Source organism: Aptenodytes forsteri, unplaced genomic scaffold (assembly GCF_000699145.1).
Source record: "Aptenodytes forsteri isolate BGI_AS27 unplaced genomic scaffold, ASM69914v1 Scaffold679, whole genome shotgun sequence".
Lineage (NCBI taxonomy): Eukaryota > Metazoa > Chordata > Aves > Sphenisciformes > Spheniscidae > Aptenodytes > Aptenodytes forsteri.
In genome coordinates this window covers 333165-359116 of record NW_008795924.1, presented here as the reverse complement: position 1 = coordinate 359116, position 25952 = coordinate 333165, and the positions used below count along the sequence as shown (strand labels likewise).

The 25952-nt window shown below is 41.6% G+C and overlaps 1 protein-coding gene across 4 annotated transcripts in view; it reads left to right on the top strand.

The window, feature by feature from the left end:
• PPP2R3A (protein phosphatase 2 regulatory subunit B''alpha) overlaps positions 1 to 25952 on the top strand; it is a 56299-nt gene that overhangs the window by 6782 nt on the left and 23565 nt on the right. Inside the window, exons 2-5 of one of the 4 annotated variants that reach the window (XM_009284951.2) lie at positions 2734 to 2823; positions 4899 to 7352; positions 22621 to 22881; positions 25156 to 25259. In XM_009284951.2, coding sequence (XP_009283226.1) covers positions 5346 to 7352; positions 22621 to 22881; positions 25156 to 25259 — 2372 coding nt within the window. In that variant the 5' untranslated portion in view covers positions 2734 to 2823; positions 4899 to 5345. Of the gene's footprint in view, positions 1 to 2733; positions 2824 to 4898; positions 7353 to 14128; positions 14549 to 14595; positions 14685 to 22620; positions 22882 to 25155; positions 25260 to 25952 lie in introns of those variants that run through there. The other 3 variants (XM_009284953.1, XM_009284952.2, XM_009284954.1) reach the window with 3 other exon arrangements.

The window sequence follows — 25952 nt, the reverse complement described above, 5'->3', positions numbered from 1 at the left end:
AAAACTCATGGGTTGAGATAAAAACAGTTTAATAACTGAAATAAAATAAAAAACTACTACTACTACTACTAGTAATAATAATTATATACAAAGCAAGTGATGCACAATGCAATTGCTCACTACTCACTGGGCACCCGACGCCCAGCCAGTCCCCGAGCAGTGGCCCCCCCGGCCAGCTTTCCCCCAGTTTACATACTGAGCCTGACATCACATGGTATGGAATGTCCCTTTGGCCAGTTTGGGTCAGCTGTCCTGGCTGTGCCCCCTCCCAGCTTCTTGTGCACCTCCAGCCTTCTCAGTTGGTAGAACACGGAAAGCTGAAAAGTCCTTGACTAGTGTAAGCATTACCTAGCAACAACTAAACATCGGTGTGTTATCAACATTATTCTCATACTAAATTATTCTCATCCTAAATCCAAAACACAGCACTGTACCAGCTACTAGGAAGAAAATTAACTCTATCCCAACCAAAACCAGGACAGAGCTGCAGAACAGCTCTCGAGTGAGTCACCTCATCTATTCTGATCTCCATCCTCAGAGTGTGCTTTTGATTCTTAAAGTTTACCGTGTTCTGACTTGACCAGGTAGTAAGAAAAGTAATGATACATCTCAGGGTCCGGTACCATTCTGTAGTGTGTTTTAAAATTAAAGAATTTAAGAGTAGAAGATTAATACTCTTTTTTTTTCTTATTATTTGACAAAGTACCAAAGATTGGCTGAAAGTTGTGCTTTGCAGGAAAACATTGCTTTGTTGTTTGCCTGCTTTTTGTCTTCTATAATCAATATAGTTTGCTCCCAAATCTGCTTTGTTCAGTAAACTATAAATAAAAATCAAGCACTTCTAAATAAGAGGAGACAGTTATATGCTGCTTTTTGGCACCACAAGCTCCTCTAAGGGGGTAAGACCTGACATCTGATTACATAGCTAGGATGATACTTCTGAAACTATATTGATGACTGTCCAAATGGCGAAACTATTGTTCTGCCTGTCTTTCTGTCTGTCTTTTGCAAGAATACCAAACTTGAGAGTTTATCCTACCACCTCTTCCACTAGAACAAGCACAGTTGCACAGTGACACCCATGCTGTGTGCTGGTGCAGCAAGGGCTAGTTTTCTCCATACTGCTATGTTATGGTGGTTTCTAACTTGTGATCACTAATAATGTTTTTGCTAGTGCTGGAGATAGGAGTTCAAGAAGATTTTTGCCTAATTTGAGATTTTCAGAGGCAGTAGAGGCCTGTCCCGTAGCTTTCTAGACTTCAGTTTGCAAGTAAGTCAAGCGCTGGCTGACAGTCCCCATCTTAACAGATTGTCATTGTTCAGTTATTTAACTCCAGCATAATCTTTGCATGAATAGAATTTCTTGTGTGTCTTATAGAATAACCTTTTATATCACTAGTATCTGCAATAATTTTTTCCTTTGGAAAGTGATTCATGTCATCTTGCAGATAGGAGAGACATAAAGCATTATTCTACGATCACACAAGAAACCCTATTCATTCATAGTTTATATTGTGAAGCCAATCCTGTATCCTCAGGGTTGGAGTTGGTTTCATGGCAGCAGTCCTAATTACAGAATCTTTGCAGTATATCTGAACTGGGGGCTGTTCTAGAGTCACAACTGGAATGAAATGGCAGGCTGAAAAGAACGAAGTATGAATGTTTCTTAACACATCCAGTCTTTCCATTGTTGCTGTTCATAAATAGTAGGTTTTAGTCACCAACCAAAAGAAAGTCACAACAAAAGCCCATTCAAGCTAAACTTGAGATCAGGTTCCCAGATCTGATAACAGGAATACTCTTCTCCTAGGTTTTGTCTTGATTAGGTTTACATGCTGGATCGTGTTTGATGAATCACTGTAAAATAAAGCTGCAAGCTGAGCATGTGCTGCCTTGGTCAAGCCAGTGAAGAAATGAGAAAAATAGTTTCTACTCTGCATCTATGTGCATTTGTGCTGCCTATACAATCTTATTTTCTTTTTTTTTTGTCTTGCATAACTGGAATCAAGTACTCCAGCACCTTGAATAACCTTAGCATGTTTTTACAGACAGTGATAGTAAGGCAAGTGGTAAATAATCACTGAGAAGACATTCATGGTTCAGAAGAGGATATCAGGTTTTTATATTGATTCATTGATTACTTCCTTCCCTGACATAGCAGTAAAAGGTGCTGACAACAGAGGCAGGAGGTAGCAATCTTGTGTTAGCCTTGAAAAGTTTGTGTCTGGATTATGTTGATTCCTGGGTGTGATAGTACCAAAGAAATACAGACAAATTGGAAAGAGAATAGAGAATGCAGCAAACCTGGCTTGAGGGCCTGCCTTATACTAAAGCAGAAGGGGCTGACTTTGTAACATGGCTGAGCAATGGTTTAGGGCATGAGCACCTAAAATTATTTGGGAAGTATGAAGTGGAGATGGTGGGAAGAGCGTTGTTATTGTGTATAGCTGGAAATACAAAGTTGAACTAAAAAAGAGTCAGTTTAGGTTGGGAATCTGGGAGACCTTTTCATCGAAGAACTCGTTGTGGAATCATCTTACAGCTACTGAAAGCTTTGTTGTTTGAAGGTGGCTTAAAGGATTGGAGAAACTGACTTAGTCCTGGTGGAAGGGGTACATTCGTAGGGAGGAAATTACCCTTGGAGTCATACAGGAGGAGACGATAGTGAGTCTAATACATTATTTCTCTAATTAAGGAATAACTTAATCAAGATGTAACTATTTCCTAAATTAGGTATAAACCCAGACTATTCTTTGGTGGTAAAAAGAAGACCAGTCTCTCCTTGCTGTATATAACACAGAGGGAGGAAGGAACTCTGAGAAAGTAAGTCCCATGCTTTTTCAGAAGCAATATTAATCCTTCATCAAATCTGTTGCCCTGAAGATTTCTATTTTCTCTGAATATTATCTAACTTTTATTTCAGAAAATGCCAGAAAGCTTGTTTGTAGTTGATGGAGGCTTAGAAAAGGAAAAGCAGCAGACTTCTTGCCCTGGATGTGTTAGACAGAAGGCACTCTCAGGGAGTCCATGGATGATTAGACTTTTTGGAAGCATAGAAGCATGGATTTTCCTGTCTGAACAAAGCTCATTAAGTCCTATAAGATGAGGCTGTTGGGGAGCCAATAGTACTTTTTTTTTAACCGTGGCTCTGATTCAGCAGAGCATTTAGCACACCTGATAGTGAAGCCTGAGAGTCAGTGACTGGAGGGTGTGCAGTCTTATTACCTAGGTTTATGCCTGATGGTATAAGCACCCTGGGGTTTAAAAATGGTTCTGTTTACGCCCTTTATCCCCTCACACCCTGACTCACTGCTGTGGCTGGGGCACACCTCATACCTCTGATCATCCCTCTGGAAGGCCCTCCCATGCCTATGGGGCTTTGGGGCAGTGCCAGTGGGTGTAGAGGGGAGCAGGACAGGCACAGAAGTGTACTGTGAAGCTGGCTCTGGTACAACATGCAACTTGGCCTGCGGTGTTTGATAGGCAGGTGGCAGCCTGTTACAGATACCAGCACGGTAGTTGGAGCAGTTAGTTCTTCATCTTGAATGCAATCATTTCAATGCTTTATATAATCCAAAGAACAAATCAGGAAGATTTCTTTACAGTGTGCAATTCTACATAATTGCAATGAACAGACATGGCACATAACAAATTCCATCGAATACTCTTCAATCAGTGCTTCTCAATTTCAGATTAAGGCTTTAAAATATGTAAAATGTGAATGTTCAGTAGTCTTGTGCTATCCCCAGTCCTTAATTACAACAGCACCAAACTCTAAGGTACTTTCCTTTTGTGTGAGACATCTGTACGGGCTTATGAGCTAAGATAGGTGGGATTTAACGTGCATGGAGGGCAGTCCTTTCATCAGATGCATGTCTGGCCTTTCACATAGTGCTAGATATTTACCTCTGAAAACAAAAGAAACCCATGCTGCAGTGTGACTTAGCTGTGATTTAATCATGTTTTATGAAATGAATTTCTATTTGTACAGGAATAGAGGGTGCTTAGAATTTCATTGGGGTGTTTTAATTTGATTATTGAAGTATTCAAGAAAGATGAAGCAATGTCTAAAATTTAAGACCCTTAAATCTGGGACTTCCTATCTTTTCATAACAAAGTTAAGCAGCCTTTCTTTTTTCTGGTGCAATTCTGACCATGATGATAGCAAATGCAGCTGGAAATGGCTATGCTAAGTGTAAAACACTCAATTCCTAGTTTTCACAAGCTTAACCTTAGCCGTTATACAAATGTTACTTTCTGCTCTTGATGTCTACACCAGCAGATTTATTTAATAAAATATGCTGCTATTTATGGGTTGTACGAGAATGAAAAACAGTTATTCCTCCTTAAAATATTTTGCCATGGTCCCAGAGACCTTGGTGGAAGGCTAATGGAAGCCAATGTGGCCTTTACTAAAGGCCATGCATTCTCAGAGGCATTCATCTACTTTGCTCCAGGCTGTTTGCAGCTTTTTATAATCCAGAGAGCTTGGAAATCCTGAAAGTGCTTTTCTCTACTGCTCTTTGCCTTATCTTTAGAGTCTTGGAAAATGAAAGTCAGAAATTTACAACGTGATCTAAATGTTTTGCTCCATTGGAATTAAAGGTAATGTTTTGCTCAGTCTGGGGAGGAAAAAAAGCAAGTCTGAAAAAAATTAATGAGCGGTTAAAATAGAGCTGTTAAAATGGCAACACACAGACAGCCTGTGTATAAATATAGGCTAGCTCCTCAGCAGTGCTCTTATATGGTAGATCTGAGTGAAGGAAAAATATCAGCCTACTCTTATTCTGTACAAGCCTGTGTGTTGGTTGTTACAGTCTGGTGCCATATGTTTGGTAGTAGACAAGACTGCATAATACATGGAAATTATAATGACTCACCTTTTTTTCCTGTTGCAGGGACCTACCTTACCAGTGTGAGAGGGGAATCTTACAAGCATACTGTGGATTTTTAGTCTGTACCTGCTACTTGATTGTCTATCTTTACTGACCCACCCAAAAGACAAATCATTGTCTTGTCACTTCTGTCTAAGAACTGGCTGAATTTTGACACCTGCTGGAGAAGCTACCAGGACCATTAGAAATGGAGCAGCTCATGCTACATCTCTGATCAGCAAAGCTTTCTGCATGGAGTACAAGAATCAAGTTGGCTTAAGTTAAACCATATGCAAGTTGCACTAATTGTTGTAATGGTACTGCTGATACCACTCCAGACTTCACTAGGGCTTTCCGAGGCAGTAGTTTCTCATGTAGTTTGAATGTTTTCAACTGACATTTGAATGTTTTTATTATATCTGGTGTGGCTGTGAAAAGTGTGTGTGGGGTGAACTTTTTCCTCTTAAGTTCATGGTGAATTTTGAAGCCGCACTTCCAAGCGTGATCTGTGCTATGGCAGCAACCTACAGGCTTATTGTCACTTCTGTGAACTGCTACAGCAGTGTGGTGATAGACCAGCACTTTCAGCACACCGTGCATTACTGCACAGGGACTTGCCAAGTGTTTAAGCAAGGAGTTACATGCATAGTTGCCCACCACAGTGTCTGCGCAGAGCTCAGTGTCCAAGATGCCAACCTAGACCATAAAATTCCTGTTCCTGAAAATGGACTTGCCTTGCCTGGGAATGAGGACTATCACCAAATCCTCCCAAATAATCCAAGAATCAAAAAGGGCTCTTCAGTGCAAGCCTCCAGCAGTTTAAAAGACATTACTGGTGAGGCGATAAACCTTGCCAGTGGTAAAATAAAGGAATTCTCCTTTGAAAAGCTCAAAAACTCTTCCAGTCATGTGGCCTACAGAAAGGGAAGGAAAGTTCGGTCAGAATCATTCAGTAGACGATCATTTGATTTTGACTTGATTTATGGGCACTTCAACAATGATGAGAACTGCCCTCCATGTGGCTTTTTGCAGAGTCCCTCACCTGTGGAGAAATGGCAGGAGAGCAATGATGCTCCAGAAGTCACCATGAATCCCATGGTTCCCTTCTCCCCTCATTCCTTCTCTGAAGAAAACCTCATTACTCAGATTTTGGAAAAACATAAGCTAGATGGTTCTTCTGGTGGAGATATTAAGGTGTGCTTAGACATCTTGCTCAAGTGCTCAGAGGATCTGAAAAAGTGCACAGACATAATAAAACATTGCATCAAAAAGAAGTCTGCAGACAGCATTAGTGGAGGGAACAGCAGTGATCCCCTGGCTAATTCAGAAATGATATATATGAATCTGATGACAAGATTTTCTTCATACCTGAAAAAGCTACCCTTTGAGCTCAAGCCACAAGGACATAAGGAAGCTAGTGACTTGGCAGAACTAGTTAATTGTTTTCATGGTTTGCAGCAAACTCCCTTTCCCCCAGTATTTGGAGATGAGCAGCCACCTAGGTATGAAGATATTATTCAGCTGCCATCATCAAGTGCAGTTCCTCTTGGACTACCAGGTGATCAGTGTGAGGTGACAAGCGCCTCTCAGTCCATCCAAACAAGTACTGTGAGCTTTACCTCAAACTCCCTTCACAGCATCCCACAGGAGAACAGTGAGAGAGCTGTGAAAGATGCTTGTGCTCTACCTCAGTTATCAGCCACAAGCCCTTCTGACTGCACATCTTCCACAGAGGCTCTGTACATTGAGGAGGAGTCTGATGGGGAAAGAGCGTTAGGGAAAATAAAGAAGGCAGAGCAGAAGCGGGGCTGGGAGAGTTTAGAGCGCAGTTACCAGCTAGCTGGTTGTTCAGATCTAGCTGCCAATGCTAAAGCAGAACGTTCCAGAGTGGGAGATGTTGAGCTCTCCCACGCTTCTGAGAAAATTATTCCTTTAAAACAAGTTTCAGATTCTGTATTGCGTGGTTCCCAAGCTGATGTCTCCAAAGGAGAACAGATGTGCAGTAAGATAGACAATGATGAGATAGACAAACTGCTGCTGGACTTAGAGTGCTTCTCACAGAAAATGGAGAGTACTTTGAGGGAACCCTCTCTAAAGGAGAGTGAACCTGCCTGTTTGCAGGTGTTTGGCTGGCAGGGTAGGCAGGTACTACCTCTGACTCTTGAACCCAAAAGTAAACCCGTTGACCCCACTTCCCCTTTGTCGAAAATCATGGAAACCAATGGTCATAAAATGGAAGAGGATGACAAAGCCCTTTTACTGCGTATCCTGGAAAGCATTGAGGACTTTGCCCAGGAACTGGTGGAATTCCAGACAGGCAAGGGAAGCTTGTCCAAGGAGAGGGAAGTGATGCAGATTCTTCAGGAAACTTTAACTCCTCCTTCACAGTCCCTCCTTGCAGGGCAAAAAAGCTATGCTGGGGCTGTATCCAGAGACTCCGTTCCAGCTTCAATTCAGCAGGCCCCAGAAGTGATTAAGGTAAGAGAACCAAATCTTTGATGGGATAGTGAGTAAAACAAACATGGGAAGGGGGGAGGCAAAACCCCACACAATAAACATCTGTTAAGTGATTCATTGTGCTTTGGATGCTGCAGTGTGGAATAACATGCTCAACCTGGCAGAAATGTAGTGTTTATTTAAATGCAAACAAAAAAAGGAAACTAAAACCCCTAAGCAAACAAAATATGCCCTGACATGCAGTTTCACCTTTGCGCTTGTTCCTTTCGTGCTGGTGCTCCTGCAGGCTGTTTGCTTGTGGTTTAAATGGGTCCTATATAATAGAGGGTAGAAACAATTTTTCAGCTAACTACTTTATTCCTGGGAGCGGGTATTGGACTGTCTCTCACCAGTTCAATGAGAAATGAATATTCCACCTCTCCCTTTCCCATCTTCAAGCAGACTCCAATAGCCTTTGTTGTCTGCCTCATCACTAGTTCCTAAAGAGAGAGATCCTCCACAGAACAAAGGTCAGAATCTAGGAAGATTTATTTTCTTTTCCCTGTCCCCAGTGCATAAAGTCATTGCGGAGTCTGCATTGCTTGTATCTCTCAAATGAGAAGTAGGTTTTCCTAGGAAAAAGAGTCTTGATGGGAGCCTGCTTTAGAGGGAAGCCAAGGCTGGCTGTCCAGCCCTCAATGCTTTTCATTTGATAACAAGTGCCAAATTTTCAAGACAACTTGGTGCCAAACTTCCAAGTGCACAGAAAATATAGGGAGGGCTTCACTTCCAAAATCTGCCTTCCATGTAGGCACTTAAAAAGTGCCCAGATTGTAAGTGAACTTTCACAGCTTCTTCCAGTTAGAGCATAATGTGCATGTCTTCAAAACTGTCCACTTTCCTGAAAATACAGGTATTTGGTGCAATTCTGAAAGGAGGTGGGTGGGGTGTGTCTGACCCTATATGACAGTGCTGAGATCTTTTTAGACTAGGCTCTCCATATGTTTCTGATGTTTCTCTGGGCATCTTTGCTTACAGCAAATGGTGAGCATAACCTTGTCTGGTATCTCCAGGAAGGGAAAGAGTCTTTTTCTTCGAAGAGTATAGAATTAAGCAGTTCTAAAAGCTCTAAAGTGATCTCTTATAATAGCTATTCTTGCCTTGTATATTAATTTACAAAATTTACCAACTTGTGAACTTCAAACAAAAATGTGTTTGATAAAGTGTGGCACTGACTTTGTGGCAGTTTTTCTATAATACTTGAAAATTGGATGCATTTATACTGTCAAATAGCTTATCAGTCTGGTCCCTTACCAGCTTCTGTTTCCCTAGTCACCCACCTAGCCTGTATGTTAGTTTGCTCCCAGCCTGCCTTCTATGGACATATAACATGCACGCATACTACAAGAGCGCTTCTCTTCCATGCAGCAGCACAACCCTTGCTGTGTGTAGATGCCTAGAACCAAAGATCATGAGAGAGAATATCTGCCTTGGGGACCCAGAGGAGCTGGAGGGGGCCTGGGCTGAGCACTGCGCAGCATGGATGCAGCTGGTACCCTTCAGAAGGAGTTAGCCCTTAGCAGAGTGGGCAAAAGTCATCTGAACTGCTGCCTCTACACTTACTCTGAGGTTTGCTGTCATTTATAGTATAGATGTGGCCACACACTTGGCTGTGGACACAAGGCCCTCTCTGGGTATAGCATCTAGGGAACACATCCATGTTCCTGGATGACTCTGGATCTGGCTGGAGCTCCATGTGGATTCTGATTCAGTATTGCACATGTGTGCCTGAATGAATAATATGTAAAGTATTTGTTATATTTTCTTAACGCTCATAAAACTGTTATCAAATAGTTGCGCACACACACAAAAAACCCAGAGATCTAATATCGATGAAAACACAGTGCAGCTTTCATTTATGAAGGTTGTGACAGTTTTAATATCCCTCAAATCCTAAACAATGAAAAAGGAAAGGGAGAGCCACTTCAGACCAGACTGTTTGCTGGCACTGATGGCCTATCTGTGTTGAAATCTGTGCTAACTTATATCAGCAACAGACTTTTCCCTTTATCGTAAAACCAATTATGATTCTCCACAGAGAACAATAGAATTACTTGCCTCTTCATTTCCAAAACCAAAATATTTAGAAACTAGGGCATGAATACTCAAGAAGTCCATCAATTTTACAGAGCACATAATGAGCGCATCATGCTTCTTTCAGGCAGGCCAGGAAGCATTGCATACTTTTAGACTGTCCGACATTTCCCATTCTGAGATCCAGTTTTCCATTGCTTATCTCTAAACCTCCAACTATTTGTTTTAAAATTTCCTGTTCTGTGTGCCTGTCTTAAGCTGATTTTTTTTAATACGTTGTTTTTGAAAGAAATAGTTCAGTGAAAACAGTTCAGTTGTCTGTATAGAGGCTAGCAGAAACCCCAAATATTTATCTATATTTTGTCTCCAGATAGGAGGGCAATAAGGAGTGAAGCCTGAGTGGTCTGGCAGGTGTGATGGAAATGAGGGAAACTAGAACCAGTGAGTAGTGAACAGGGTGGAGATGGGGCTGTTGGGATTCTCTGACCTGATCTGTGGAAGTGCTGAGTGTCAGGGGGTTTTTTTGGAAGGTAAAGGGTGCTACCTTTTGAGTAAGATGTCATCTTATGCAAAGTCCTTGGAAAAGTCAGCGGTGGATGTTTTTGACCTTAACCTCTGTGCCATTCGTCTACCACCTGTACAGGATGACAGAGTATTTAAATTCAGTTAGCACTTGCAGACTACTTGGTACTCTAGTGAAAGTACCCTAGAAAAGTCTGTAAGAAATTTACTCATTCTGTTTTCAGAAACAAGTTTGAGTAGTTCAGGGCTCTGCTCCAAGTCCTGCTCATGTGTTTTATTTTAAGAGCTCTTGGATAAAGTTTGTGAATAATTTTGGGAGCAGAGACCAGGACCAGGGTTTAATACAAAAGAGGCCTCTTTTTTGTCCTTCCTCTGTAGGGTATCTCTTCTCAAAAGGATTACTCATGGTGTAGTGAGCCAGAAAGAGCAGTCCTGCTTCCCATTTCTCTCTCCCCCATGCCTCTACTTCCTATTGCATGGTTTTGAATCTTTCTTTATGATGACTATGATGCTTGTATACAAGATAAATTTTTTAGTTAGGTTTGTTTTCTGCCAGATTAGTAAATGGAATTGCTCACGCTGAGGTCAAATGGGTGGTACAACTGTCTCTGGTCAGGGACTGTGGATCTGGGAGTAGAGGGTTTACAGAGTTGAGAAATGGTCTCAGACCACCTTGTCTAACCACATTATATCTCAGGTGGCAGAGCCCTGAGTCAAATATCCAGAGGCCATTTCCTGCTGCCACATTTCCTCTGGGCTGGCTCTAGGTAGCATCTATCTAATCCTGCCTCGCCTGAATGACTGATGGGGTGGGTATTGCTGGGACTCTCAGAAGTGTTCCTAACTTACTGTGGTCTAAAACATTGTCCTGAGGCCACACACATTGCTTTTATGTATCAAAATGTCTATGTTGCATGCTTAAACAGGTGGCCCGAAGATGGCTCTGAGTGGAATTAAGACTGTTTCATAATCATATATAAAGTTGACCTGGTAACTTTGTAATTCTGCCCCTTCAAAATGCTGCTTCATAATTCTGTGTGCAGCTTCATTTTGCAAATTTAATGAAAAGCTTATGAAGGATCTTGTGTGGGGCAAGTAACTGTAAAAAGTGTCTTCTATAACATCATAGTGACTTTAACTTTGTCATGAAATAATCACATTTTCTCAAAATGCATCCAAAATATAATGGAAAGCTTTTTCTGGAAAATCAGCTTTCATCTACATATATTACAAATTGTTTTGATCAGATATTGATAATATATATCAATTAAGCTATACACACAATTGTACTCTTTTCAGATGTCAATTATTCATTATTTCTAAACCGAAATAGTAAAAAGGGGCATTATTTTTTTTTTCTGTTTGGTAATAGTTATTGGAATAAATGAAAATGGTAAGTGAATCTTAAAGTATCTCAATCAAAGGTGACACAGAAAAAAAAAAAATTAAACCAGATGAAATTAAACAATTAACCAATACCAAACACGTAGGGACATGTTCATGGCATGTGAGCACCTTTTGTAATCAAGGCAGATACAGTCTCTGCTTGTGTGAAGTTGATTTATCTTGAAGTAGACATCTAAAGGTAGGTGAAACAAAGTCTAGTGATACATGTTGAGTTGTTCAGCCTCATTGACTCTAAAACCAAGAAAAAGTCACACTGTTGCTGGAGAAGTTTAATCTGTTTTGAAAACAGCTGAAGCTGGTGCCCTTCTCAGCTATACAGAGTGCATTGAATGCTTCCAGCCAGGCTTTGGGGTACAGCTAAGTCCTGTGATGATTAAATCATCCAAATCTTTTGGGACTAAGCCTCCAGCTTTAGGCACAGGTGAGATTCTTTCTGTGTTCTGATGGCTAACAAAGGCAATCTGACACCTCTTTAGATTTGTCATCTCTCACCTTCACGCTTTAAACTGGGTCACTTCTAGCAAAGAGGAATTTCTAAATTTGACTGCAGTTTGTTCAGTTGATCTGTAGGCTGTTCATACCAGACTTTTCTGCTGTGGGTTTTGTCCAGTTGACTTTGAAACTGTTGATAAAAGAGTCTCTTGCTGTCAATTTCTCATGGTACTGTATATTTCTGTTTTTATTTATACCCACCTTGAGGATATCCTTTGAGGATAGGAAGTATCATACCAGGAACCTGCTATATTGTAAAAAATTGGAATTCAGATGCAGCAAGCCTTGTCTCCAGATTACTTGTATTTTCCCAGGTTATCAGTGCAAAAAACCCCAAACTTCTGGGATCTTTTATGACTGGTTGATTTGTGAATGAAAAATGTGTGGTGTTTTTTTTTTTAAGAAACAGCTAGTGATTGCTAGATCAGTATGTCTCTTCCATGCATACATCTTTTAAAGCACAGTGTAGCTGGTCTGGATGCAGCTGTAGGTATGAGAGGTTCTTTGGACTACATTTCCTCTGCAGTCTGTAAACGGGGTGGCAGTCTGTAAGCAGAGTGAGAGTTCAATGGAAGATGAAGTAACTACACTTGCCACAGATGATTTAAAATAAATTACCTTCTGACATGCTGCTATATGAGATGTGCAGGACTCCTAGTACAGTGGAGTCTAGTGGGCTCTTTAGGCATTGCCTTAATGTTCAGAAAAAATTGTCAGAGTCAGAAAAACAAAATTTATTCCAAAACTTTTGCATGTGGATCTGTGTATCCTTCACTTAGTAGCAATTCCAGTTAAAACATTCCTGCCTGCCTTTTTCTTTTTTGGGGCTCCTTTTCTCATTCCCATCCTCATCCTACCACTGTGTTAGGCTTCATATTCATTCACAGGGCACGTGGCAAAGTGGGCTGATGAACCTTGTGATTCTTGGGACTTGTAGCTGTGAATATACACCTGGACTTCAGAGCTTTTTCAGCTCCCAGGTTGCACAGTTTAGACATAGCTACAGTGACCCAAAGGAACCAAAACTATGCTACATTCTTGTTCAAATCTTTCATAAAGAACTGGATTCCACAGCCCAGGTTCTGGGACCACGGCCTGATGATTGAGAAGCAACAGCAAAGAAAATAATCTTGGGGGTTTTGATACAGATTTATGATGACATTAAAAAAATTCCTTTTGTGAATGTCAGCTGGGGGTCTCTCTCCTTTAGTAAATAGCCTATTTAACTGCATGAGACCAACTTTATGATGGTAAGAGCATCCTTTTGGATAGGCTGTTTCTGTGTGTATCTGTAGTCCAGTTATGTTAAGTGATGCTGTATATGAAGTAACCTGGGGCCTTCTACAGGAAACCAGGAAGAGAAGGATATCAGAGGCACATGTGGTCCAATAAAAGTTTTCTGTTGGTGAGGCTCAGTGAGACCTTTTCATTTCAAATGCAGTATCTTGTTAAAAGCAAGTTCTACTAGCTAGAAAGTGGATGTTGTTCTGTGTTACTAAGCTTACAATGTAATCTGGCAAAGTAGCTAGGACTTCTAAAGTCAAGTAGGGAAAGCAGGCCATGGGACTAAGTGTTTGTTCATCTTGTGGAGTAAGAACTGGATTTAGGCCTTTGTTCAGCACCGTTGTCATGACAGGAGAGGGAGAACACACTTTTAACAAGCCTAGACAAAGTCTGAGCAAGAGTTTGAAGTATACTTGCTCAAGGTCGCGCAGAGAAAGAATAGACTATTGTCCACTGAGAATTGCTTTGCCTTTGCTTTGTGAGAGTTATGGGAAAAGTGAATAAAAAGAATGATGCATTTTGGTGTCTTTATGAAACGGATTTCTTAAGAACTGCTTTAGAATGCCTGAGCTCATTATCCAAGATCATCCTTATGTGCTTGCTTGGTGTGAAAGAAACTAGATGATTTGCTTTTTCCAAGCAAGAAGGAAAAATTGATGTTTTTTGAAAATTACAGCCTTTGGTCTAGTGTGGGAACTAATGCTGATCTTCTGCTTCATCACCTCAGAAGCAGGGACCTCAAACCACTACCATCATACGCGCATGGGCCTTGGCTGAGAGCATGTGGTTTAGCTTTAGCTGAGTCTGATGCAAGTTTGTACCTCAGGTTTCGGCACTAAAGCACATAAAGTAAGAACTATTGGGGAAGATGGTATATTTAGCCACTTCTGCAGTGCATCTAATTTTAGCACTCTTGGTAGTGGTGGTGGGTGCTTCCTTTCCCGTATTACCCCTGGCCTATTACAAGCCAAGGACAGATTGTCTGTCATGTAGCCAGCAGGGAAATAGATTCTGTTGTAGATCATGTTTCTCAATTAAAGTATTACAAGAAGGCAGAAGATCCTGGTGGTACTGAAAGATACTTTGAATATCAGTTAAAAAAGAGAGGTCTGGCTTCAGGAGTAAGTTAAAATCTCTAGATGTTGTCCTTGTGAAGAGAGAGAAGACATAGTATGTTGAAGCCATTTGCCATTTTTTGCCTGTAAAAATCAAAACCAAGAAAGCAACGTACTGGTCTTGACGTGGTCTCCTACAGAGTCCCTGTGCCCCTTCTGGAAAGGGCAATATCTGCTTAGGAGCTGACCAGGATGATGATCAAGGAGAGTTCTCTGCGGAGGGACCCAGACTTAGGAGGGGAGCTAGCTTTCCTTGCGAAGGGCTGTGATTTTGTTCTTCCATCTCGATTCAAGAGGAGGCTGAAGTCATTCCAGCAGGCCCAGGTTTGAATGCTGCGTTTCTTTTTCTCTGCGGAGGGACCCAGACTTAGGAGGGGAGCTAGCTTTCCTTGCGAAGGGCTGTGATTTTGTTCTTCCATCTCGATTCAAGAGGAGGCTGAAGTCATTCCAGCAGGCCCAGGTTTGAATGCTTGGCGTTTCTTTTTCTTTTTCTATTGCTTTGTATTTTTTATTGGATCAGAGAATCAAACTGTGTCCCCTCTAGGCATGTCTATTTGCAGAAAGTTATTTGCAGCTAGATATCAGCAGGTTTAAAAATAAACCTTCCAGGCTTAGATTGCAGAGTTAAAATGTCTTTGTAAACAAGGGGAAAAAATTAACAGCAAGGGCAGTGATTTAATAGGGAGAGGTAGTGTAAGACTGTTAAATCTTTTCTGTGTTTTTTGTAAGAAAAACCCTATTTCTGTATGTGATTGCTCTGAATGTTTCTTGTTGCATGTGGAACAACCACAACGTTCTGCTGTATTTAGTGGGTTGTGCTCTCTACTGTACAAATTTGTGCACAGACCAGCCTACCAGGCTTTTGCATTTGTGATTTTTACCATCATAAGGTGCTTCTTTGTGCTGTTTCCTCCTGTCTCTGGGCTGTGGCTGAAGGAGATACTAGAATCATAAATCATTTAGGTTGGAAAAGACCCTTAAGATCATGGAGATGTAGCCAAAGAAATGGAAATTGTACCATGGCTATATTTCTTGGTAAATCCCAGCTGCTGTACTCGCTTTCTGGGACAACTGGCAAAAGATTGGAGTAATTTATGCTAGGACACCAAATGGGCATGTAGCCACCCCAAATTTACAGGGGGTCACAATATGCTGAAATCAGCCCATCTTGAGCTTCATCTATATTTAAATAATCAGTGACCCAGTGAGGAAGTTAAAAAGTTGAAATTATGAGCGGTGCAGCTGTTTCCTAAGAAACAGCTATTAAAATCACTCCAGAGTATATTGTAGTGCGTTTTGTTTTCATGATTTCTGGTGACAGGTTAAAGTACGTATAGGAGGTTAATCTCTGGAACATGTTTTTTCACTCCCTAGAGGAGAATTGCATGAAGTAATGATGTGTAGTAATAGCTTGGGCGGGGCCCACGAACAATTCAGAAGAGACTAACAAGAACCATGCAGCACAGCTAACTTTACTCTCCAGAGTTAGTCTGATCATCTGAGGACATAATCAGGGTACGGTTTGCAGGGAGAGATAGACCAACTGGAGAAATTGACAAGCCTTTGGTAGATGAGCCCTCTGCCTGGTCTGAAGTAGGAGCAGCAACCTTCACTGCTAAATACGTCAAGAATAACTGCTCTGGGGCTGCAGGTCTAAGGCAAGTGAACTAATGCAGTGGGCAACTGCAGCTGAAAAAAGATGGTCTTACTTCCTCTTTTCTTTCTTCCAGTACTTGTTCCCTCTTGCTACCTCCTTACCATGTCATTACTCTCTTGTACTGGGCCTCACGGGCCTTTCTGTGAGCTGGCTTAACTCATAACACGGTAGAATATCATCCAGCAACAAAGCTAAGTCCGTTTTCTGCCTTTCCAAGTGGGTTAAATCGGTTCACAGAGGGGTCTGGCAAGCTCTGGAGCTGGCACTTGGTACTCAGTGACAATGTACATTTGGGAGTGGAGGACAGAGATTGAAGTTCTCCCACTTGGCAGCAGTGAGATGTTAATTTTTGTGCCTCAGGGGGCTATACGTTGTGGCATGGGTGTGTTAGTGTGAGATGACCTGAGAGTAGAGGGAACTGGACTCACTAAGTACAGAAAAAGTGCTAGCAGGAGGAAAGGTAATGAGGGAAAGCGATAGGGACAGAGAGATGAGTGATAGGTAGTTTGTGGAACATGTAGATGTTGGCCAGAAAGGCAAGGGAGGAGAAGGTTTTTTGTAAAACCCATATTTCTCTTAAAAGCTGTAAATTTCAGTTCTTGTGCTCATCTTTTGCAGGACTTTTTATGGAAGGATCAGAGACCTTCCCATAGCAGTGTTGGTAGGAAGGGAGGTAGGGAGGTCTCTAATCCAACATCTCACTTGTAGGAAGACTGTTCCTAACACTAATTCACATCAGAGCTGTCTTTCTCCAAGTCTTGAAGACTCCCCAAGGATAAGGATTCTTCCCATGCCCTTCTGGTGACCTCTTGCAGGCTGTACTACCCTCAGTTAAATTCATCCTCCTACTGTCCAGCCTAACCCTCCCAAGCTGCAGTTTATGGCTGTTGCCCCTTTTATCCCATGTACCACTACAGAGTTTGGCTCCACCATCTCTGTAACTGTGCTTCAAATAGCCGTAAGCTGTGATTAGCTCATCCCTTAGCTTCCTCTTTGCCTGGCTAAACAGGCCCAGCCCCTCAGTCTCTTCTGCCACGTGCTCCTGACCCCGGCTATCTGATTTGCCTTCTGTAGATCTCTGTCTGGTCTCTCCCCATCCCTTTTGAAGTGAAGACCCAAAATTGGTCACAGTAATCCAGATGCAGCCTCACTAGTGTCAGGCGGAGGAGATAATAACTTCCCATGTTCTCCTGGCCCTGCTTCTAGTGCAGTCTAGTACATCATTTGCCTTATTTGTAATTAGCCAGCGCTGCAGGCTCATGTTCAGCCTGATGCACACCATTTCCCCCATATCCTTTTCAGCAGGGCTGTTGCTCAGCCAGTGGATTCCCAGCCTGAACTGATGCTTGGGGTTGCTGTGCACAGGTGGAGAACTTGGCACCTTTTCTCATGGAAGTAGTTGAACAGTTTGTCAAGGTGTCTCACACCTGAGGTGCTGCCTTTCATCACGCCAGCTTTCCCCCTAGGTAAGTGTCATCTGCAAATCAGGAGAGATGAGAATTGCAGTGGGGGTACTGTGAGGAGTGGGGGTTTATGCCCACTGTTGTCCTTCTGTCCAAATTAATTTGGATGCACACTGGTTGTTTTCTCCATGGAGTTTTCAGGGAAGCACTTGGAGTGTGGGCTGAAGTGTATCAGTTGCAGGAAGGGCATGTGTAAGATCTATAGGCATATTTGTCAGTGGAGGCATGCGAAGACTGTGTTTTCAAAACACAACTGGATAAGGCCATGAGGAACTTGATCTAGCCTTAGAGTTAGCCCTGTGTCCCTTCCCACCTAAATCCTTTTGTGATCCTGTGTTGCTTAGATAGAGTTTGTTTTCATTTGTGTTTTGCTGTGATTGGACTTTGTTTCTGCTGGTGAGTTTACGATTTATAATAGAAAAGATTCTCTCCAGAAATGCATTTTCTCATAGCCTCTCCTTTGTGCTGTTGGGAGCCATGTGCAGATGAACCTTTGCTGTTCTTACTCCCCTTCAAGATGGGTAAAAAAGAGGCAGCAGAAAGATACAATGATGGGAAAGGCCTTCAGGGAAGGAAAGGAAGAGAAAGTCTTGGGCGAAAGATACAAATCAGCTCTGGAGAACTGATGAATTTTGAGGATGGCTTGTGTCCAGTTACCATCAGACTTCAGTAAGACAGGAACTGTAAAAAATGGAAGGAGACATTAAGTCAGCACTGTGGACTGCGAGAAACCAGGCTGAGTCACTGTACCCTAGAAAAGAGGATTACAGAATCCCATTTGGAAAAAAACAAGAAACTGGTAAATTTATTATCTAGGCTCCTGTTGGAGATTGGGGCCAGGAGGAAGGAGTAGAAAGTATTTGAGCACTTGATGTGATACTACTTCCTTCCATGGGGTTTTCTGCTGGGACTGGCAAGTGCCTGAGAGACAGGCCTGGATGGCAGAGGTTTAGTCTCTCTGCTTTGTTTGTGTAGCTACAATGAGGCTGTGGTTCTGTCTGGTTTATTTATAATGCAGATGTCACTATTTTGGTCTGTCCATAAATAAATTGTATGACTGCCAAAAGGTGATAGAGTGGATAGACAGATTTTAGTTAAGGTAAATTACACTATGCTATAGAGTAGTATTTAAAAATGGGCTTTAATCTCACCTTCCTCTTTAGCAAAAAAAAAAAATTCTATTAGCTATTGGTAACAAAGCTAAAAGATTTATTATAGTATTTGTAGTTTCCTTTCTTAGTTGTCCTTTCTGAAAATGCATGTACCTGTTGGAGAAATCTGTTCCACTAAGCAAACAGCATTTAAGGTTAACTTTTTGCAATAAGAAACTGTTTTTTTTCTCAAGGAATTCCCACAGAATTTGCCTCATATCACTTACTTTATTTTTTCACTAATAGTTGTAATTAACTCCCTGCTGTCTCCATAGCGGTTGACATCCGGTTATATCCATCCCAGAGTATTAACTTGCAAGATTGTTCTAGGGAACAGGGTCCTCACGAGCTAGTTGCTGCTTGTTGTTTTCTCTTTGTGTTGTTGTAGACAGCTCATTTCTTACATGAAAATTTTATTTCTATTCCTAAAGTAGAACCTTCTGAAAAGAAGCCATCCATGAGCAATGCTTCCACCTTGTTTGCCTTGGACTGAGCAGGAGTTAGTGATTCAGTCTTACTGGGAAGGTCAGCTGCAAACCTGTGTCTGAACTGGCTCCGTACTTTGAAGCTTAGCAGCATTCCCTGTATTTCTCCTATAGATGTCTAACTGTCTGGCTTGTGTTGTGGTTGTGGATCAGGAAATTAATGTAGATTCTGGGGTCCTGACTTGTGGCTTATGTGAGCTGGTACCAAGCATTGCTGACTTTGGCAGTACCTGGAGAAACATGAGTTGCTCTGCTTTTCAGAAGTTGGAGGCCAGGGTAAAGTGGATGAGTTGTGTTAAAGGATGATCAGCTCAAGTCTTGTGCCATATCAGGATGTATGTGGTATGCAGAAGAGGAGGAAAATGGCACAGTGCTGTTGTGGTGGTCTACTTTGGGGATGCCTCTTTGCCTTCCAAGAAAAAAAAAAAATCTAATTTTATCATTCTCTTGTACTGTAAGGGAAGGGGATATATTGTTAAAGTGAAGAGTCAGTGTCCTTTGAGAGAACAATATGTTGGTTTGCTTCGTGCTGTTGTTGTGGTCTACTTTGGGGATGCCTCTTTGCCTTCCAAGAAAAAAAAAAAATCTAATTTTATCATTCTCTTGTACTGTAAGGGAAGGGGATATATTGTTAAAGTGAAGAGTCAGTGTCCTTTGAGAGAACAATATGTTGGTTTGCTTCCTTTTGGTTTGTGGACCCTTTTGTTAAATTTGAGTCATTTCTTCTAGTTCTTCACGGTCCTGACAGCTAGGAGTGCATGCATGCATCAAAGAGATTAATGAGCAATAAACCTGTTTGAGAAGTGGGTCTTCAAGACAAACCGATGTTAAGTCCTATTATAGAAGTCAAATGGCTGGAGTTGGCACCTCATTGTCTGTTCCAGCTTTGCATTGTTTGTATGAATATGGTGCTGTGAGAGACTAGCAGGGATTTCCCCACTGCTGGAATCCAGAAAGTGAAAACTACTGAGTAGAGCTGAGTCGTGGCTGGGAAAGTCACTAGCGAGGCAGGGCAGATAGGGTGGAAGGCAGATTGTAGAAGCAGAAGCGGTGATGTGCATGAGGATTCCTCCAAGCCAAATTACTAGCTTGACTTATGCACAAAGGTCTAATTCACTAACCCGCTATTTCCCAATCAGTTGAAGGTTTCTTGAGAAGGCCTGTCTCAGGGAGCTCCATTCACCCCTCTTGCTTAGCCTTCCTTTCTGAAGCAGGCAGCCATGGCAGGGGGGTGGATCCTCATCTACCTCTAACGTGCAGCAGTGGCCGCTCTGGAGCCATGTGCTCCTTTCCCAGACACGTTCAGCCTGTCTGGGTTTTGCTTTTGTTACTCTACCGAGTAAGAGAAAAAGGAAACCAGGAGAAGGGTTGTCTTCTATTAACCCAGTAAGCTCCTAAAGTGAGTGACCAACTTCCCTCCCCAGCTTAACCCGTGCCACTATTTCAGGTCCCCTACCTGCATTGCCATACTGTGGGACGGAGTAGCCAGGGCTGATGCTTACTCTGTCCTCCAGCCCTCTTCAGCCCCAGTAACATTTTAGGCCTCAGACCCTTTGAGCCTCTTTCCTGGCCCACTTTGAGCTCCAGCATCATTCAGGATCAGACACAAAGATGTGCAGTATGTGGGAGAGTAGGAAAAGTCAAGGAAGAGAGGAAGAACAGATGGTGGTAATCAGGCTTGTTCTCCAAAGGTTGAGAGCTATATTGAGTACCATACTGACTCTGAATACTAGTATTGATACACTCAGAAAACCCGAAGGCTGAAAGTGATCTTCAGCTGTTCGTGTGTTGCAAGATGTGGGAGAAGAGAACTTATTAACCTGGAGCTTGGGTTCATTTGTGTCCTGTACAGAGCAGTTACAGTACAAAAGTATGCTTGGGCTGGTGTGTATGTGCAAACACATGTGTTCCTGCTTCTGAAATGGGACAGCATTTGGAAGAAGGAAGAGGTCCTCCCCATTTAAAGAAAGAGCAGAGAAGTGGAGGAGTGAAGAGGAGGAAAATCCTTCCATATCTCATTTTACAGGTCTCTGAAGAATGGGTTATAAAGTATTCTAAAATGCAGAAAAAACAGGGCTTAAGGAAGCTTTTACAATTCTCACTTCTTCACCTTCCTGAGAGCAAACCAATGGCAAGTTGGGGTATTCAGTATGTGCTAAGAAAAAAGCTCTAAGTTTCTGGAAAATAATAAGGCGAAGAGTTTAGTCAGTTCATCATATACATTCTTCTGTATTTACTGAACTCAGACTTGGCTACTTTATCCTGAACCCATTTTGTTTTGAAATAGTTAGAATAAACAAACTGAAAGTTGCAGCTGTATTTACTTGACTATTGCCTTATTAGCCTCTTATCACATATGTTGTTACATTAATAATAACTCTTGCATTCGAACCATTGTGCAATAGGCAAGCGTATCACCTTTTCCCAAGAAAGTGTGTATTCATGGGAGAGTAGGGAATTCATCCCTTGGCATTCCAGCATCTGAATTCTGCTGCTTATACTGTAACTACTTTTCGAAGTTTAAAAAATATTCCCTCCCATGTCTGAAAAATTACCTCTTTTAGGATCTCATTATGTACTTAAATACAAATGCTGCCTTTTATGAAAAGTATTGATGTATAGCTAGAACTAGAAGATTGCAGAGGTCCATTAGAAAGGTGTTCTAGTGGGGATCACCAGGTCAGCCATATGTTTATTACAGATAGGAGAGGAGTGATAGGATGGTAGAGCTAATGAAAAAAGAGGTGACAGGAGAAAAGACCACCTTCAAACAGGCATGCAGAAGGCCTAGTTTCAGTTCCCAGTTTTCTCCTTGTTTTTCAGCAAATTATGTAGGTGCTGATTCAGTGAAACCTTTGGGTGCTTCACCCGCAAAAGGACTCTTCCAACTGGAGTTGTAAACAGACCTTTTGCATTTTGCACTAACCCTGCGTGCTGTATCATGTGGGTACCCAATGACAAACTGCTGGCTGCTCATAATTCCTAACGTAAAAATTGTTTTGCCAGTACATAGTACCTCAAACAAAATCAGGTCTTGGACTGCTCAAGTTGGACTTGGAATAAAAGATTTCCTGAAATTTAGAAGACAGTCTTGCAAATCTTTTCTTAATTTATCTATGAAGCGATACTTTGGCAAAAATAATTATGTTCCCAAGGGATGGAAAATGTTGATGTTAGGAATGTAAGTTTGCTCATATATGAGGCAAGACGTTTGTGTGGGTGGGTGTTCTAGTTCTAAGGGGAAATACTAAAGACCAGATTTTGATGCTTTGCTTTTTATGGGGCAGAGTGACAACACAGTGACCAGCATGAGAAGAAATAGCATTGTCCTTGTTCTATGGTATTGCCAAATTGCAGAGTGTGTTCTCTTGTGGTTCAATAGTATATCATAATCCACAGCTACATATATAAAATGCACAGAAACTACTTAAAAGCAGGATGTGACATCTCCTAAATTTGCAATGTCTGATATTGCAGAATTTTTTTAATTAGCTACTTAAGACATGCATTTTTATCCCTGTGCTATAATTTAATTGTTGGTGTTTTTAAATTTTTTCCTAGTCACTGGGAGCACAGACTACTTTCTCCTGCTCGTTATGCCATGCTGTTAAAAAGTATTTGTTACTCATTATATTTTCAGGTTCAAAGTAAACAAGAGAAGAAACCTGGAACTTCATCCCCAGTCCCTTTGAACTCCGCTATTAGCCCTTGCACTCTTCTGCCTGTGAATAAAGCCACCAGCAGTAGCCCCTTGTCGATAAACATTCCACGTTTCTACTTTCCTAAAGGACTTCCGAATGTCTGCACTAATCATGAAGAAATCATTGCCAGGATTGAAGAAGCCTTTACAGAGTTTGAAGATGAGAAAGCAAACATCTGTGAAATGGGGAAAATTGCTAAGGTAACTATTCTCTAGGTTTTTCATTTTTTGGAGAGAAAGACTGAATCTAAAAATAATAAAGTATCTCACAGCTGTTCTCATTTGTAGTGAAAAAAGAACCAATATCCTTTTGCTCTGAATGTTTTTGGTTAGATTAAGAAAACAGTAAACAAAAATGAGCTCCGTTTTTCACATCTGATGTGTATGCTCTTTCTTGCTTTGATTTGCAAAATGGTTCTTTCAGATTTCTTACCAGATACAAATTGCGTTTTTGTTTTTCTGTTCCTCCGTAGTTATGCTCGGAAGATAGCAGAAACTTAGTCTGCCTCTGTGGCTTCAGGTAGTGCCAGCTGCCCTCTTTGTGGCTAGCTGCCCCACTAATCTGGGCGTGATCTATGTATACTGTTGCAGTGTTGCTTGAGAAAGCAGTTTCCAACCTACGCCTCCGTGGACATAGAAGAGGGAAATGCTTAGTCAACCTTCAGCCACTGAGATGCATACGTTCAATATCCATAATGTAGGTGTCAGCAGACTTGGAGTTGTTACAGTCTGCTAATGAGTTCCTGGCTTCAGGGAACAAAACACAGCACTTGTGTGGGAGCGTGATGCAGATGGGTGGTTCTATTTCCTCTCCTTCAGCCATGGTTTTTAGTAATGCTGATCCAGAACTAGCAGTTGTCAGACGCATCTCATATGTTCAGTTTGCCCTGAATGCATCTTTGGCACTGTAGATTGAGCAATGATGTTGTGCCCAAGAGGAGCACTTGTTTTCCAAGAAGGAAGATTTTTCTGAAAGGAGAGACTAGGTTGGTTTTTTGTTTGTTTGTTTTTAGAGGAATTGAGTGGCACTATTTGTAAACCATCTCTGAAAACATAAACAGAAAAACTTCCTTTGACCAAAAAAAGGTTTGAAACTGATTTTATGATAAGACAGGCAACTGTGTGTGGCCTGTGATGTTCAAACTGGGAAAAGCAGGAGGGTGGTGTAGAAGAGACCTCTGCCTTTCTGTGTGGTCTCTGCATCTGTCTCTACGTGGATGTGCGTCATGCCATTTAGCTGTTTTAAGGCTTGCTTCTGTTCCATGGGACTATTGATAATGGTACCAGTTTTGGGGCTCTGAAATAAATGTGAGAGAACCAGCTACACAAAGAAAACAGCAGGAAGTAAGTCAGAGTCGCTAAACACCTGTAGAAGTACAGCTGCCTGACAGAGGGATGGCTAAATCCGAAAGCAGTTCTTATGCTGATTGGGGTTCCCAAAGAAACATGCAGGCCCAGACAAAAAATTGAGAATGGACTTGCAGGATAGTCTTGCTTAATAGAAGAGGTGAAAGAGGCTTTGTGGGGAAAGCGGAAGTGATGCCTCAACTACTTCTTCAAAATATTCCTCCTTCCCTTTGGTGTGATATCCTTCTTACCTGTGCCTGGCCTGAATCAGCTGCGTTCCCTCCAAGGCCTGTGTTTTGCAGATGTTCTGATACCTTGGATGGAGTTATGAAGGTGGCTGGAAAGATCTTTGTGGTAAAGAGGAGGTTACTTGAGGGTGTCAGCAGCTGAATATTTGAAGCCATTTTCAAGCCTGCTTTTCTGAGGCACTGAGAGTACAAAATGCTTGAGCTTTCACTGATTACCATTCTGAAGGCTAGCAGCCTCTGCAGAGGCTAGTTAAAAAGTTGTGTTCAGGGAGTCCTTTTGCTGGAATCAGCCTCTTTCCATTTGTGCTTTCATTTTTTGTTATCCTGCTGTGATCTAGCAGTGTTGGGAAAATGGGCTGTTCTGGGTGGAAGGCACTGCACTGAAAACTACAGATTGGGAATCATTTCACCTTCAGGCATTTAATCATTAATTATCTGTAGTTAGAATTAAAGTTCCCTTGCTGTCAATGAGAAGAAGTCAGTCCATATAGGAATGGGTCATCCTTTCTAAGGTAGGTCAGTGAGGTAGCTGGTTTGAGTGGTCTTCTGGAAGGAGGTGCCTGTCTCTCTCCACTTCACTTTTCAGGGAATCTTGCTGAACAGCTCAAAGACAGAGCTTAAGAGCTTGGTAGTCTCTGATCCTTTTCCTAGTCTGACAGGACGTATTTCTCAGCTGTTTAAAAAGGCATATGACAAAGTAGAAAGTTATTGGTGGATTCTGAACCTTGGCATACAGTAAATAGCTTTTTGACTAACCTGTGTGCCATTACCACTTTATTTCCCTTATGTAAAAGTCTTGATGGTGAATTCGGTGTGTAAATAAGCAGGCTCTTCTTGTGACTGCTTTTGTGTTCCTCTTTGTTCTGGTGTTTCATTACAGATATGTGGCTGCCCACTCTACTGGAAAGCACCTATGTTCAATGCATCAGGAGGAGAAAGGACAGGATGTGTATCTGTACACTCATTTGTATCTATGTGGAGAAAGTGAGTATAGCAAATACAAAATACTTTTCAAATCATTGTCCCTTATTTAGAATTAAATAAATGGCTTAAAAATCTCTATCAGCTTAAGTTTTCTTCCTCAAAACTCCCTGAACACTTGTTTCCACGCTGCATCAACAAACTTTGAAGCAATTGTATAGATGATGAGATGTTTTGGTCTGGTTGGCATATAAATTATATTAACACACTCCCTAGAAATATGTCAGCCTTTCGTGAGATAGCTGATAGATGTCAGTGGATTTTGGATATATTTATCTGAGGCCTTATTGCTGCTACACTAGTGCACTAGGTGAGTGCCATTTGGGAATGGGGAGAGGAGGCATGTTATAGGACAGGAAGAAGGAATGTAAAGAAACATCATACAAGTGGATACTCTGGGAGCTTTAATAGTTATTACCTTAAGCACACAGTATAATAAATCTGTGGGGTTTGACAGTCACTTCCACATACCATTGTCAAGGCTTCTTTTTGAAATTGAGAGCTCTGGATATATCGTGCTCGGAGTCAGAGGTGTGAGATGGAACAGACTTGCTCTCTTGTCTAATATTTTTCCTTCCAGCGATTCAGGCTTTAGTCTACTTTGTGAAACACCTGAACAACGTCACCATCTCATATCCAGAGAGAGTTTTAATTTTTGACTTAATGGTTGCTCTTCAGATTCTTAAAGTAGCCTTT